Below are 16093 nucleotides of genomic sequence, written 5' to 3' on the forward strand. Positions count from 1 at the left end.
AGCTTTTCTCCTTCTCCATGCTGAAGGCATTCTGGCTCAGGAAGATGTATGTTAAGAGCATTCACATATGACCAAGCAGGTGCCTTACGGGCATACATGCGGTAAAATCTGCCCCGGAGCCAGGCAAAGCTGGTTGGTAGTTTGTGAGAGGCTACAGTACTGTATCGCCCGGTTCCCAGAGGACACGATCCAGCTTGGACCAGCCCAGTGGATGTCTGAGGAACACTTAGATGTATCGTACTGAACGACAGGGGAGGACTTTCTTTGCTCAGCCTAACTACAGAATTAATCATTATTCCGTTCCACTGCATTTTAAGTGAAACCGATTACCGTGTCACACAGTTGGCTGAGAAATCCTCTTTGTGGGGGTGCTCGCTCCCCAAATCTCATTTTGAAAACTGATCCTGGATTCGCCCCCTTGCATCTTTGAAACAAAGTGGCAGGAATGGGGTGGCATTGGACCTGGGACACTATGCCGACCAGAGTAGAGAGTGCCTTTACTTTTGTTTTGTTATTACTGTGAGGTTATCCAGACACGTAGATCACTGCTGCTTCGTGTAGTATGTCCTCCTGCATAACTGCCACAATACTCAAGGAAGGATATTCTTACGCAATGAAGACAAAATTTGTACTTTTATGTGGGAATTCTAGTTCTGCACCTCCTTGCTGAGCGATCCCATTGGCTTAGATATTTCACCTTTGGGTCCTCATTAACTTCGTTTCAAAAATAGGAATAATGTCTTTTTCATGGAGCTGATGGACTTGTCAAGTTAGATCAGTTTTCGTGTTTTTTGGTCTTGAGGATCCCTCTGTACTCTGAAAAATTGAGAATTCCTAGGAGCTTTTGTTTCTATGGATTACGTGTATCAATATTTCACCGTATTTGAAATTAAAACAGAAAATTGTATTTGTTCAACTTAAAATGACAACAGCCATGACTGCTAACATGATGTGTTTTTATGAGAACTATTTTACGGAACAAAAGAATCCACGAGAATAGTGGTGGTACCCCACAGTTTTACAAATCTCTTTAATGTTTGGATTTCCGGAAGACGGCTGGATTCTCAAATGCGCTTCTGAAAATTTGGTCTGTGATATTATGTAGTTTTGGTTGAACTGTGTGGAAAAAATCCGGCTTCAAACAGATACATAATCAGAGAGGAGTATTTTAATAGCCTTTTCAGTTAATTGTGGATATTTTTTTTGATTCAACAGTAAAACTTGATAAGTGAATTTGCCTTAAAGGTTAGACCCATAGTGTGCGATGTGAAGCCTTATCAGTGAGACTTATGTACTGTGTTACATTGAAATCCCTTGGTCTTGCACTTTGAATGATTCTTTTAGTCATGCATGACTTTTAAATTTTTTAATGTTTATTTTAGAGAGAGAGAGAGAGAGAGAGAGAGCGCGAGCAGGGGAGAGGCAGAGAGAGAGGGAGACAGAATTTGAAACAGGCTCCAGGCTCTGAGCTGTCAGCACAGAGCCCAATGTGGGGCTCACGCCCACAGACCGTGAGACCATGACCTGAGCCGAAGTTGGATGCTTAACCGACTGAGCCACCCGGGTGTCCCATGTGTGACTTTTAAAATATCATACATGTCATTTGAATGGTTCCCCGACTTATATAGACATTCTAAAAGTAGATGTACTTCATCAAACCATATAAAAAAAAAATCACAATTGTTAATATCCCACCAGTCGCATCAGATGAGAGACTGTCAAGGTCAGGGTGGCAGATCCATATTTTCCAGAATTCTAGTATTTGCTCAGAAGTCCAAATTGTATCATTGGTAACACCTGTTTTCAGATGTGTTCCTTGAAGTGACATTTCCATAATGTGTCTGGCCGATCCTCGAGTCTCTACCACACACAGTGTGTCTCCAGGTGTTCTTTCAAGTAAAAATGATGTGCCAGGAAGAAAGGGGCCAGTTCACTTTGCAATTCCAGTGACCACCCGGGTGCTTTTCCCTGAGATGGCCATCTTGCTTCAGGATGCAGCAGAAGTCTTCAGGCCTTCGTCCCCTTTGGTCCCAGAATGTCAAAAAGATACATACCCATGAGTCGGGATTTAACAAAATTACTATTTGTTACTGCTTCATCAGGGACATTCTTTTTTTTTTTTTTTAAGTTTATTTATTTATTTTGAGAGAAAGAGAGACAGCAGGAGTGCAGGAGGGGCCGAGAGAGAGGGGGAAAGGGAGAATCCCAAGCGGGCTCCATGCTGCCAGCACAGAGCCCAGCGCGGGGCTCAAACTCATGAAGCCACAAGATCATGACCTGAGCTGAATCCGACAGTTGGATGCTTAACCGACTGAGCCACCCAGGCGCCCCCATCAGGGACATTCTTAAGTGAAACGGGCTCCCCTCCCCCACCCTCACTCAGAGCACGTGGAAGTCAAGAATACAAGGAGGCTTGGACAGACCAAGGCTCTGGAAGTCTTACCCTCCAGGCTCCTGTACACCTCACACCTGCTGCAGTGCAGGTGGCGAGACAGTAGTGTTGTTTTGAAAGTAGTTTTGACCCCGCCGGCTCCCTGAAAGAGTCTCTGAGGTCCCTGCAGTCTACAGACCACGTTTTGAGAACCACCTCCTTAGACAGTGGAAAGTGCACGCCAGATTGCCAACACTTAAAAGTTGGGCTTTTCTTCCTGTCCCTTGTTGTGTGTGGCTTGTAGACTTGGTGGCTGGCTGGGGTGAATGAAGCCTGGCCTGTGGGACCTTTATTATTCGGATGCAACCCCAGTAGAGTTCATCCCTAGCTCTCGAGAGCTCTTTGTTGCCCTTTCTTTCCCTTGGGATGTTACCGTAAGGCTAAAAACAAACCTTAGCTTTGTATTTACTTTACTGCTGGCCTCTGTGCAGAAAAAGCCATATAATCTTGCTTTTTCATCTGGTCTAGAGCTAATAAAGATATTTTTGTGATAATTTTCTAATCTTTTTTTATCAGGGGGCCTTAACTCTAGTTTCAGAGGCCCTTCAGGGGTCCATGGATGGTGGCTCAAAGCCTTTGAAATTTCACAAAATTTTCTGTCATTTTGGGGGGTGGTTGGGGAGAAGGTAGGATATTGGGAAAATTAATAGCTTCAGTCAAATTCTCAAAGAGGTTCTGTGACCTCTTCCCCCGCAAAAACAAGTGTTAACGAATGACTGCTTCAGGTGGACATGTCCACGGGGTGGCATCCATTATCCATTTCTAAACACACGTCTTTTTGGAAAGAATTTTCAAAGTTCCCTCCCTGGCTTTGTCCATCTTTGCCTTCCATCCCGATGGCATTTCTGTAAGGTCTCCATCACTAAGTACTTGCTTACAAGGCACTTCACAGTGGTTTTTGAGAAGCATCTCTCCCCCCACCCCCCACCCCCCTTGTTATAAATGCAGGAGAGCAGAGACCATCCATCTCATTTCTCTTTCATTGCACAATGCAAAGGCAGAGCCAGGGTCCCTTCAGATGCACCTTGGGTTGGGGGGAGGGGTACTTTCCACACCCCGCTAAATCAGTGAGTTCCTTTTTAAACAGTTGAGATGTGCAAACTTGGGATATTTATTTATGCCTCAACCACAAGATGTGTTTCTCTCCCACACATTTCTTCAGCCCGCTTCTTGGAATCCAAGCGCCGTCATGAAAACTGCAAGGCAGTCTGTTTAGTTCCAACAGTAGCATTTTGGGAACAGTCTCGATGCCGTGGGAGTAGTGTGGTGACTGCCGCTCACTGACAAGGAGCGGAGCAGGGGAGGGCTCTGCAGCGTGATTATGTGTGTATGGCAGAGTCTTGGCTCCTCCAGGCCCCGAGCTGCAGGGGGGTGTGGGCGGTGTGGGGGGAGGTGGCTTCACTGCAGTGCCGCACCCCGGCAGCGGTGAGCGTGCCCCTTGTGGCCGTGACGTTGCCACAAGCCAGAAAGCTGCGGTGGGCAGGCATAAGGCAGTGCACTGGTTTAATATCGCCCATGCCTCAAAGAAATTTCTGGAGGGTTCTGTCCCCTGAGGCCCAATGCAGAGGCTTCTCAGTTTTTGAAAACGCTTTGGCTTGTCTAACACCACAAACGCGCTGGCACCTAGCCGTTGGGAAACAACGATGTCCCTGTCCTTGATCGGAAGCTGGAGACTAGTAATATGGCAGTGGGCAGGGAGTACTGGCCTAATTACAAAGAGGCAGAAGGATCACTCAATGGATCACACCGGCAAGGTGGAGTGTATACCGATCACACCCGGAAATCTTTTATCCAAGAATATGTCTCCGCTTGCTGGGTTGCATTATTTTTAAACTTCTCTTTCCGGGCAGCATTTGAATTACCGACACCCTCAGTTCCATCTTCCGCCTCCCGTGCATCTCTAAATAATAAAGGTTGTCACCCACACTGCGTTTTCAGCAGTGACCTCCAGTGCAGGTGACCTCCAGTCCTCTGTAGGAGGTCAGACTTCCCAGACGGTTCTGTGTCTTTCTGTCCCTCTTAGGCAGGTGAGAAAATCAGGACGTAAGAGCCCTTGACTCGCCCCCAAACTACTGAGTAATAGTGCAGGCGATGGTGGGGGTCTGGCTTCCCCGGGCAGGCTCAGGAGTCAAGGAGCACATCGTTCGTCAGTTTGGAAGGTGCCCTTCACACGGTCAGGGTCGGGAAACGTTGGTGCATGTACTGTTTGACTGACTGACTCCTACTCGAGGACTCATTGTGGTCAGAAATCTCCTTTGGGAAAATGCCACTTTATCAGTGGGAGAGTAAGGTAAGGTGAATCTTGGCTCTGCTTTCCGACCAGATGGCTTTTGTTATTGCATGCTAAAATGTGCAGCTCCACATTTCTGTGCCTCTCGCCACTACAGTGCCCTTTCTGTTTTTAAGGAAAGAAGGATTGTCCAAATGTGGAAGATGCAAGCAGGCATTTTACTGCAATGTGGAGTGTCAGGTAGGTTCTGGGCCAACTGGCAGGGAGGGCCTCGCTTCCTCTGAAGATCGGGACCCCGATGTCCTTCCTTTCCTTGTCACCACATTTCCCAGCACCCCTTTGCAGCCAAAGCTAGAAAGCTTGGTTTGGGCCCAGGATGTGGCCGCATACCCCTGCGTGCTAGCCCAGGATGGACAGGCAGCCGGTGATAGGAGGCAACCCTTGGGGGCCACATGCAGGTGCAGGAGAAGCGGAAAGACACGAGGAGAGCGTGTTGGGTACAGGCAGGTGTGTTACCAAGGTTGACAGTTTGCCCCCAAGGCCACCAGCAACATATGGAACATTGCGGAGATGACACATGAAAATGTTAAAGTGGTGTCTTTAAAATATTTTCATTTTTACCGTCACAGGTCTATATTTTTATAAATCCCCATAAGCAGGGCCACATGTCGCCCATGGCCTGTTCAAACCGAATCTGATTCCAGTCTTAGGTGAGCCCCTGGCACAGCCTTGGTATAACCAGAGGGTGACTGCCCCAGAGTGTCCTGGGAGCTGGTGCCTTGGAAGCAGCCAGGGTTGGGGGGCTGGGGAGGCTGGTTGCATGTAGACCACAGCCATCTGGTTTGAGGGATAAATCTCCAGGGACTCCTGTACCATGGGAATGGGAAGCTTAAGGAGGGGTTTGGAGGCAGTGTTTTCCATGCTTGTCTACTAGATTGTAGTTCCACAAAATGTTCGTAGGTAGGCATTCCACAGAAAATGCATCCCATGTTCTAACAGTTTGAATTTAGGGAGAATATGGTCTTTGACTTCTGTATACCCTCCTTAGTCTGTTTTTTTTGTTTTTTGTTTTTTAATGGAAACCTATTCATACACTGGGAAATGCCAGTGCTATTTAGTAGTGGCTGTAAGTGACAGGGTGGGTCTTCCATATCTTCACCTCTTTTTTTTTTTTTTTTTTTGTCATTGTTCTTGCCATACTTGGTCTCATTTACCTCCCCATCCCAACCCTCAGTCTACTTCTGATTACCCACTATTTTATTTTTTTCTTTCTCTTCTCCCTATGCAGTTGGCCTCTGAAAGTCCCCAAAGAGAATTATTCTTTAGCTGTAGGAGAGGTTGCTAAAACCTGGTGTCCTGTCTGGCCATAGAGCTGCAGTCACAATGGCCCCTTGCCGGAATGAAGCATAGGCTGGGACGCTGGCCCAGGCGTGTCTCCCTTGGCTCGGAAGGCCCGATGTACAACCCACTTTCCTGTGTCTTCAGAGGTTCAGCCTGTGTGACAGTGAGAATATAAATGGGCTTGTGGTTGAGTTGTCAGGGAGTGTGCGTTCTTTTGAAGAGGGAGGGATCGTACTTGGCTCCTACTGGCTGTGGATAGAGTTTTCTGTAGTTGGGTTGCTTTGGTGTTGGGGCGATCAGTGAGCCCTGGGAATTCCAGGATTTGATTCCAGATGTGATGAGTTAGTTCCTTCTGTATTTAGGTTAAATACTTCTAGAAAACTTAACTCATTACATTGTGGTTCTTCAGAGAAGCAAGATAATAAAACCACATAGAGTTCAGACAATATAACATGGAATAGTAGAAGGAGATGATGCTAGCTTTGCAACCAACCTACCAGCTCCATGAACATGGCAAGTCATGGGACGTCTCTGAGCTCGGTTTCTTCAAACGTGAATGAACGAAGGCAGCAGGGCCCATCCTGACAGATGTCAAGGACGTAGTGATCTGATGGCTATGAAAGTTCTATATAAACTGTGATGCTCTGTACAGGTGAGGGCCTATGAAAAACAATATGACAGTAATTTAGTCTGGACTGAAACTTAGCCGATAAAGTACACAGCATACTTTTAGATATGAGGAACTTTTTTTTTTTTTAACCCTAAGAGAATGGATGGATTCTAAGAACTCGAGAACATTAACGGTGTATGTTGTGTGAGTCGTGCTTGTGACAAAATGAGTCTTAACTTCCCTGATTAACCGTGAACCCTGCATTAATATGAAATACCAGCACATGCGAGATGCCGAGTTATGTCTAGGTCTTCTGAGCGTGCTGCTAACTTCGCCTCCACTAGGCCTCACTAGGTGTCATTATTTTGATGAATCGTTACAGTCCCCAGTTGGGGTGTTCGAGGCGGCCATTGTGGTTCCCCTTCCCTTCAGGACCTAGTTTCCCAAAGCTGCAGACTCCAAAACCTCATCTGTGAGCACGCAGTGAGGGGTGCTCCCGCTGGGGAGGTCCGCGCATCACCCGGAGGCGCCAGCCTGTGTGTATGAGGATGCCCTCATCTCACCTCGTAACAGGCAGTTTGCCGCCTGTATGTTCTCCTGTGGACAGATTGTCCAGGTGGTCGGACGCTGACGAGACGGCTTGGCTGGCAGGGAAGCCCGGCACGGGGGTGCCGCTCTGTGACGCAAAGTCGTGTTCAGAGGCCCTCGGGCCAAGACAGCTTGCCATGTCCAGCCTGGCGGTGTGGAGGCCTCCCTGCTCCTGACCCCGTGCCGGGGCCAGGACTCCGTCAGCCCTGGCGGGAACTTCTGCAGGTCCATTTCTCTGTGCTTCTGCGAAGTATCTGGCGGATCAAGTACCCTCCTAGGCGACACGCGATACACGCTTCCTGATCCCACTTGTTGCCGGAGGTGACAGGCCGGACTTCATCTGGAAGTTTCACTTTTGTTCCACCTGTCCCCTTTTGCTGAAGGGAGAGGTTAATGGCCGCCAAGGTTTTCCATCCTTCAGCACCGAAGAACTAAATCAGTGCAGGGCAGTGGGTTGTAGTGACATAGAACGGTCCTACGGGTTTAATAAAAGTAAGTGCCTGGAAATACATGGCGGGTCAGGAGCTTCATACAGAAAATCATTAGGGAGGAATCTGGGGCGTTAGCTCCAGATAAAAATGTATTCAGGGTTCCTCCCAGGGGGATGCTGGGTTGGGATCAAAGGGGAGGCTGTGCTGCAGGAGGGAACGTGGCACAGAACAAGGACAGCGATGGTTAAGAGGCAGGTAACTGAGCGATTCTCCACCTAAGAAAGCATCAGCTGCTCCTCTTACCTGGGCCTTCTTCGCAGGCGGACCCCGCCCACCTGGAGTCCCACACGTGGGCACCAGAGAGCAGAGGGAGGGGCTGGAGTGGAGGTTACCGGGTCTGGGATGGCAGCGGTGACACCCACAGTGGTTGGGTGATCTGCCCAAGGTCACAGTGGCAGAGCTGGGACTAGACTGTGCAGACCGCTGGCAGAGGGCCGTCACCACTTCCCAGCACTGTGCTCAGGAGTCCCGAGGGCCCTTGGGAGAGGGGGCGCTATAGGAACGTGGCAGAGAAATGGCCTTTAGTAGATGTGAGAGGGGGGAGCCCCTCTGGTGGTGTTGTCTCTGCCAAAAATCTCTCCAAGAGTGCTAAGGCACGCATTCCTTCCTGTGGCTGTCCCCTTTCCGGGAGCGCAGCGTCTTAGGAGGCCCTGTTCACTATGTGTGTGTCCTCTCTCCGAGCCCTCCTCTCCAACTGCATTGCTTTAGGAGTTTGCTTTATTTTATACAATTTGGTGATATCTTGTCCCATTTACTTTTCTCTTCATTCACTTGACTCGGTGTGATCCTGCCAGAGGAAAGATTTTAATTGATGATGCATGAAAGGATAATGGGAGGAAACATAAAAGAAATAGAAATTCCTTTTTAGTTAGGCTTATTTTGTAACCTGTATGTTTTAATGAACTCTATTTATTTTTATAAATATGCCTGGAAAGCTAAGTATATCATTCCCCTCACTTAGGCTTCTTCATTAAATTGCATCGTGACACGTTCAAGAGAATAGTCTTACGAAGTTATTTTATAGAGGAGCCACAGAGAGTAGAACTTTCTAGGGTATTATTTCTTAACATCAACAAAGAGAAAAGAAACTATTTGTGATTCCTAAATGGAGGTGATGGGGTTAGGAGTATGCTTTTGAAAGTAAGAAGGAGCATACCCTGATGGGTGTAAAAAAACATGTTTGAAGAGCACGTGACTCAGGATGAGAGAAAATTTGTGACTTTTGTCATTGACTAGGAAATAGCCCCGGCATAGAAAATGCCTAAGAAATGCCCATCTGACCCTGTTGTCGTTATGGGTGATTTAGCGAATGGGGCCGGAGTCGTAGGTTCAGTCCTGGTGAAATTCACTTTGGTCTCATAGCCCAAACCCAGGAAGCATCTTGAACTTGATCACTCTTTTCTCTAAATGTTTCACATCCGCGGTAAGAAAGCATGTGGATGAATGAACGAGCGCGTCCCACTGCTCTTGTGTCGGACCAGAAAACAAAACACGTGTCCTTGTGATGGCGGTTCAGCAGCCTTCCTGTGAGATGGTCGGTGCGTACCTGACGGCTTTTGCGCTGTTCCTCTGGAAGATAATGGTAGTGGCAGCAGAGATCACGTGACGTTTTCTTACTATTCCACATTTCAGGAAGTCACACGCATTTGTCCAAGTAGACTATGTCTGTTTTGAAAGCTCCATTACAGCAAGAGAAACACCAGACGCAAGAGTTAGAAAGGGGTCTGCACAATAAAACCCCCCATCTCCTTGTCCAGGAAGACAACGTACCATCTCACTCAGCAAAAAACTGGAGGAAATAGCAATCACTCTTTACTTCCAGCGTTGGAAATGCTGGTGTACCGGGAGACAGTTTCACAGCTCTTTATGCATCTTTAGGCATTTTTGTCCATGCACAAAAAGGAAAATCAGGCAGGGCATGATTACGCTGACTGAAAATGACTTAGAAGTTTATAAAGGGTACAGAAATTTCTGTATCTTTTATGTAGATTTAGTTGTTTAATTTTATTCCACAAATACTCTGTGCTCATTTTAGAAAAATTAGAAAGTACAGTCTGAAATGAGAACAAAAGGAGGATCCATAATCTTGTCCTTCCACAGAAAATCACTACTGGCACTTGGGGACGTGTCTTTCTGAGTCCTTCCTGTGTGTTTGTATAATTTTCTGGAAAATAGGATCCAAATTTACATAAAATTGTATAAAGATTACAATCAGGGCAGGAGTATTAGCTTGACTTTTGAACAAAAACATTAGAAAAAGTCTGGGGCGCCTGCGTGGCTCAGTCAGTTAAGCATCCGACTTTGGCTCAGGTCATGATCTCACAGTTTGTGGGTTCGAGCCCCACGTCGGGCTCTGTGCTGACAGCTCAGAGCCTGGAGCCTTCTTTGGATTCTGTGTCTCCCTCCCTCTCTCTCTCTCTCTCTCTCTCTCTGCCCCTCCCCTGCTCACACTCTGTCTCTGTCTCTGTCTCTGTCTCTCTCTCTCCTCTCTCAAAATAAATAAACATTAAAAAAAATTAAAAAAAAAGAAAAGAAAAAGTTTTAGAGGGGCTCCTGGGTGGCTCAGTTGGTTAAGTGTTCGACATCAGCTCAGGTCATGATCTTATGGTTCATGGGTTCGAGCTCCGCGTCAGGCTCTGTGCTGACAGCTCAGAGCCTGGAGCCTGCTTCAGATTCTGTGTCTTCCTTTCTCCCGGCCCCTCCCCTGCACATGTGCTCTCTCTCTTTCTCTCTCTCCTTCTCTCTCTCTCTCTCTCAAAAATAAATAAACATTAAAAGAATTTTAAAAATGGAAGTCTTAGAAAAACTGACAAAAATGTTTTAAAAATTAGCATAAAGGGTTCTCTGTGTATAAACAAACTGCCAATACTAGAAAACAAAACTATTAATTGGTAACATTTATTCCTGTTCATCAGGCTAGCTTAAATTTTTTCCAATTTTGTCCAATCCGATTGTTTACAATTTTTTATAGTCATAACTAGGGCACATGCCCCTGGTGGGTTCTCTATGATGTGTGGACCATCTTTCCAGTAGAAGAAGTATGTAAGGATATGCCCAGAACCTGACATTTCTGCCAGATGCTCTCCTCCCTCCCACCTTTTTGTTAAAAAAAAAAAAAAAGAATTACAACTGAGCAGTGCCACTGAGGTACATCTCTGTCTTTCCTCCTTTAATCCACATTTCTCACCACCTTCCAGCAGAGAGTGAAAACTTATTCTGGGAAATTCCGCTTAATGAAACTTAAATGATTCTGCACTTTGCATCTATCTGACTCTCTGATTTGACTGCCATGTGTGGGATTGTCTCACATTACAGGTGCTCTTTATAGGTCTCCTGACATAGTCATGAACTTCTTAAAGTCAAGGACTACGCTTCCCATCCCTGCCTCTAGGGTCAGTGGTAGGACTTACTGAATGAATGAACAAACCAGGGAATGAACAGTTAAGCAGTGCTTTCTGAGAGGGCACTATGTGCCAGGCACTGTTCTGGATGAGCTGTTGGATCCTCACAGGGACCCTTTGTGGTTGCATGAATGCCCGATTATTCCTACATGAAGGTCCGCCATTTCTTGGTCATCTTCAGGCTTCGTATCCGATTGCCACTGTTGGAAGGTGTAAAACCAGAGACTCAGAATCCTGGACCTGCTAAGTAACTCGGGGATTATGTTATTTACAGCCAAGGGTACAGATGCAGAGGGATTAAGAGGTCTGCCTAGTGTCACATAGCTTCAGAACGGGGACAAGAATGCAGGTTTCCTGAGCCCCAGACCAGTGTCTGCTTGACAGCTCTCTGCTCTTCTCCCACAGTGTCCCTTGTAGTCTGGTTCCCTTCCCTGTGGGGACACATTCATATCAGTAAGTGTCATCATTGTGTGTTATTTATACTAACATTAATTTTATGTTAATTCTATTACTAAGTTAATTCTATTAAGAAACAATAGATAAATCATAGTAAGAAAGGTTTGTATTAAACTTCTCTCTCCCAGGAGTTGTCGTTGTTAAACACTGATACCAAGACCTACAGTTCAGAAAAGCAGCCTCTGGGAGGCTCTGCGGAGTCCTTCTCCTAGAACCCCCAGTTTCACCCCAGACACTCGCTCACAGATGTTAATTATCCGTCTGTCCCCGGCTGGCGGTCCCTGTTTCCTGCAGCTATCCCGAGGCCTGACGCCCTCTTGTCTTTTCTCTCTTTGCCTCATCACTGTGCTCTCATTTCAGGCTTTGGCTAAAAACAGATCCCCTTCTCCCTTGTGCATATCTTGTCATTTCTTTCTCTCCCTGCTCTTAGTTATATTCGGCACGGCGTTATTCAATCGTGCAGAACATCTTGGCACAGAATTTGAGCCAATGGCCTGTGCCACGTAGCGTATTAAGCCATTAGGTGACATGGTGTTTTTCCTTCTTGGGATGGAGGTGGGGGGCAAAGGAGTAGAGAGACATCTTCATTCATTCAGCAACTTCATTAAGTGCCTTGTAAATGCCAGGCCTTGTTCTAGGTTCTGGGGTTATAAATGTGGAAAAAAGCACACCAGACTGAGCTCCTTTATTTTAATGGGGAGAGACAGATACTAACCAAAAAACTTATAAATATGTAGTGTATCAGGTGGTGAGAAGTGCGTAAGAAGCCTGGAGCAAGGAAATGCACAGTGACGGGCGTGTGTTGTTTTGATAGGCTATTCATGGCAGGCATCTTGGGAAGGTGACATTTGAGCAGAGATGTGGAAGAGTGAGGCAGGGAGCAAAATGGGTATCTAGGGGGAGAGGGCCGTAGTCAGGGATATAGCGGGTGAGAAAGGTCTTACGGCAGGAGCATGCATGGTCTGTTTAAGGAGTTGCAGGGGGACTGTGTGGTTGACGTGGAGTGAGGCAAGGAGAACGTTGCAGGAGGCGATGAGGTCAGAGGAGTGGAGCAGGCTCCCGTCATGAGTGGCTCATCGTTATCTTTAAGATTTTGCCTTTGGCTGTGAGATGAGAAGCCGTTTGAAGGTTCTGAGCTGAGACCTGGTGGGATCTGAGTTCTGTGTGGCAGGATGGACCGCCCGGGCTGCTCTGTGGGCATGGCCCACAGGGGCAGGGGCAGAAGCAGGCGTCCGGGTGGGAGGCCTGGGCAGTACTGGTGGTGGGGCAGGGCAGGAAGGCGGGGCCGGGAAGGGCAACTGGGTTCCAGATGGTTCTGAAGGCAGGGAGAACGGATATGCCAGAGGTGAATGTGGAGTGTGAGGGGGTGAGAGCACGGATGTCCCCGGGTTCCAGCCTGAGCATCGGAAAGAACAGACTGGCCGTTTTCTGAGGTGGGGAGCCCGAGGGAAGAAGAGGACACACCCAATTTTGTGGAGAGAGAGCAAGTCTGAAGACTCCCGTCCATATGCCAAGTGCTCTGACGCTTCCCCCCTCCAGTCATCCTCCCTCCACCCTCCACCCCCAGCCCTCGCCCATTCCTCCCAGTTTCCAGCTCTGCTTCCGCTCTCCCTGCGGTGTCCTCGCCCCCGCTGTCCCTGGCCCCTTCACGCCAGCACTGCTGGTTTTTGTCAGTCAGTGGTGAGCTCCATGACGTCCAGTCAGTTCTCAGTCATCCCGCCAGCCTCGTCACCAGCGACCACATCACTAGTCCTCCGCCTTCCTCAGACTACTTTCCTCCTTGGCTGCCACGGCACCATGCTGTCCGTCCTCCCTCACCCCGCCTGTCTCCACAGATGGCGTCTTTGCCCTGCCAGTAGTGGCCCAACCTGGGCCATAGGAGTGGCCAGATGGGACCAAAAAGAATACAGTGTCCCTGTGCCATCAACTGAATGTTTAAGGAGTCTGTATTCCTAAATATTCCCAATAGCTGCCTTTGCCAGACTCTTTGAGGGCCCTCGACAAAGCCTTCATTTGTGTTTTGCTTTTTATCACCTGTACAAGGGGACCAGTTGCTGAGTACAGCTATCAGTTATTTGCCCTGATGTGAAGAGAGAACCATCTAGGACTGTGAGGGAGCAGGGCCACATCAATGGCTAGTGCCCCGTCACTCACCACTGTGGTTTGACAACTCCCACAGATAATGGAAAGCTGTAGGAGTTGTTTGGAATAACCAGAGGCTGCAGAAAGACACGAGATGCGTGATGAAAAAACACAAAGCAGATTTTCTCATCCCAGCAGCCTTGGCCAGGCCCAAGTCAAGGTCATACAGCCGTCTCTATCTTAAAGGATGTTTTTATCTCTAGCTTTTATGAGCACCATCATGTTTTCCAAAAGGAAACATATTTCACTTGACCCTAACTAGAGGGACTTACTGCGTCCTCTCTTCTCGAACTTTATTCCTGTGTGTGTGTGTTTGTGTGTGTGTGTGTGTGTGTTTAATCCTTTTTTTTTAACCTTCCCAGAAAGAAGATTGGCCCATGCACAAGCTGGAATGTTCTCCCATGGTTGTTTTTGGGGAAAACTGGAATCCCTCAGAGACTGTGAGGCTGACTGCAAGGATTCTGGCCAAACAGGTGAGGAAATGGGCTAATATTCAAGTGCATTTTCTTTTCTTTTTTTCTTAAAGGTCAGAAAGATGAGTGACCTGTGGGTGGTGATCGGCTCTTGTTAAACATTCTTGGACTCTGCTTCCTGCCTTGTCCCTGTGGATGGGCGTGGGAACGGCAGTCCCGGCATAAGCTGGTCTGTCCTTTGTCCCCTGCTAATAGGATGTCACTTACCCTAGGCCAGGAGCATAGCCACAGCTGTTAAATTCTGAACTTTTTATGATAGGTTGACATAGAAAAATATGGCCTTTTAAAGCATGAAGACCCGAGTGAAAACAACTAGAGCATCCCAGGGACCCAGACTGGCCTGAGAAGCTTCGCGATTTTCCCTTTTCTTTCTGACACCTGGAGGGCACCCCACCTCTCCCCCGTGCTGTGCGCTGTCCCTCCCTGCCTCCATACTTCCTCTTGCCCAGACAGGCAAGGAATGGGATAGAGCCACCAGCACGGCCTATGCAAAGGAGAAGGGAAAGAGGAGTGGAAAGAAGTAGAGATCGAGGTAAGGGGAGAGAGGAAGACAGTAAAAGACAGAAGAAGAAGCAAAGAAAGAATTGCCCCCAGTGGGAGCAGATGACGGCTGTGAACAGTTTCTAGCACTGATGATGCCAGGACCGGGGTCCTCTGCTGTTCTTCGTCAGTCCTTACTGGTTGTGGGCTGATGACGCCGGATCTCCAAAGGACCAAACCAAAGAAAGGGGGGAAGCACCGTAGGGCATGTCCTTGTGACACCGTGAAGTAGGTCGTGTGGCACTTACAAGGCATAGATCCGTGGAGGCGCTCGCTAATACTGAGGAAGTTGGTGGCAGGACCTCTGTACTGTAATGTTTTGAAGCTGAAATTTCATCCACCTCTTCTTCATACCTACCTCCCTGCTTCCCTTTAAAACTTTCTATTTTTTACCTAAGCCAAATGTGATTGTAATGACTGGCACATATCTGTCCCCAACCCAAGTTAGGATCCTGGGCGACATAAACAGAAGTAGAACATTTCCGAACTCTGAGGTCATTGTTCCATTATGTGCAGCTTGGGTCAGGTGCTCGCTGAAATGCCACTTCATCAGCTCATGGGGCAACCAAAGGATTCAAGGGTTGCCTGCAGGGTGAGACCAAAAACTCCAAATGGTTTTCCCTGGAGGATGTTGACTTTTGTGTCCTTATGAACAATTGTCTTTAAACATATGCTGAGTTCGCGGTCAGAAGGAAAGGGTAGGAGGAAATGGGGTGCCTCTGGGAGGTGTCAGGGTGAATAAACCACCACAGTTAGATCTGTAAGTGTCTTGGGAAGATGGGTGACTGGTTTGTTGGTTCTTCCCTCCCCCACCTCCAACTCTACCATGTCGTTTATAGAAATTGTGGTTAAGAATTCAGACGAAGCTGGTGTGCTTTCCTGAAGGAGAAGCCTTCCCAGGCAAGATGCCTTGCTAATCTTATAGAAATGTGTCCTGTGAATGGGAGATTTCTGCTCCAAAAAGAACAATTGAAGTGTTCGGGCACCAGGAGTGGGGTCTGAATGCTCTGATGAGTTTATACCAGTTCCATTCAACTTTTATTATAATTACTACTACTACTAATAGTCTATTAAATGAAAAGTTACCTGCCCATCTTTTCATCTCAGTAGGACTGGATGATTAGAAAAACCAGACCATTTGTATTCTAGGAGCTTGCAAAGGATTAGGGGAGACAGGCTACCCAACTACCAAGGGGAAGCTTAACATGTTAACTAGGGAGGTGAGAGCGCCCTGTTAGACCACCTGTATCCCCAAATTGAATAGCCAGATTACAAAGACACGGCCTCAGGCCAGCTCTTGAGCTCCGCTTTTGAACTCTTGTCAACACCAAGTTTATTCATGTTCTCAAAGCCTAGCAGGTTTACTATTGTTAGCTCCTCTTGGGGTGTC

At 47.5% G+C, this 16093-nt stretch overlaps 1 protein-coding gene across 2 annotated transcripts in view; it reads left to right on the forward strand.

The window, feature by feature from the left end:
* Positions 1–16093, forward strand: part of SMYD2 (SET and MYND domain containing 2) — a 50687-nt gene that overhangs the window by 14354 nt on the left and 20240 nt on the right. For both annotated transcript variants that reach the window (XM_047076840.1, XM_047076839.1), the window contains exons 2-3: positions 4838–4901; positions 14053–14163. In XM_047076840.1, coding sequence (XP_046932796.1) covers positions 4838–4901; positions 14053–14163 — 175 coding nt within the window. The remainder of the gene's footprint in view (positions 1–4837; positions 4902–14052; positions 14164–16093) is intronic.

The sequence above is a fragment of the Lynx rufus genome, unplaced genomic scaffold (genome assembly GCF_022079265.1).
Source record: "Lynx rufus isolate CCGP_SWC_20201006 ecotype Redwood Valley unplaced genomic scaffold, mLynRuf1.p SCAF_15, whole genome shotgun sequence".
NCBI classification, from domain to species: Eukaryota; Metazoa; Chordata; class Mammalia; order Carnivora; family Felidae; genus Lynx; species Lynx rufus.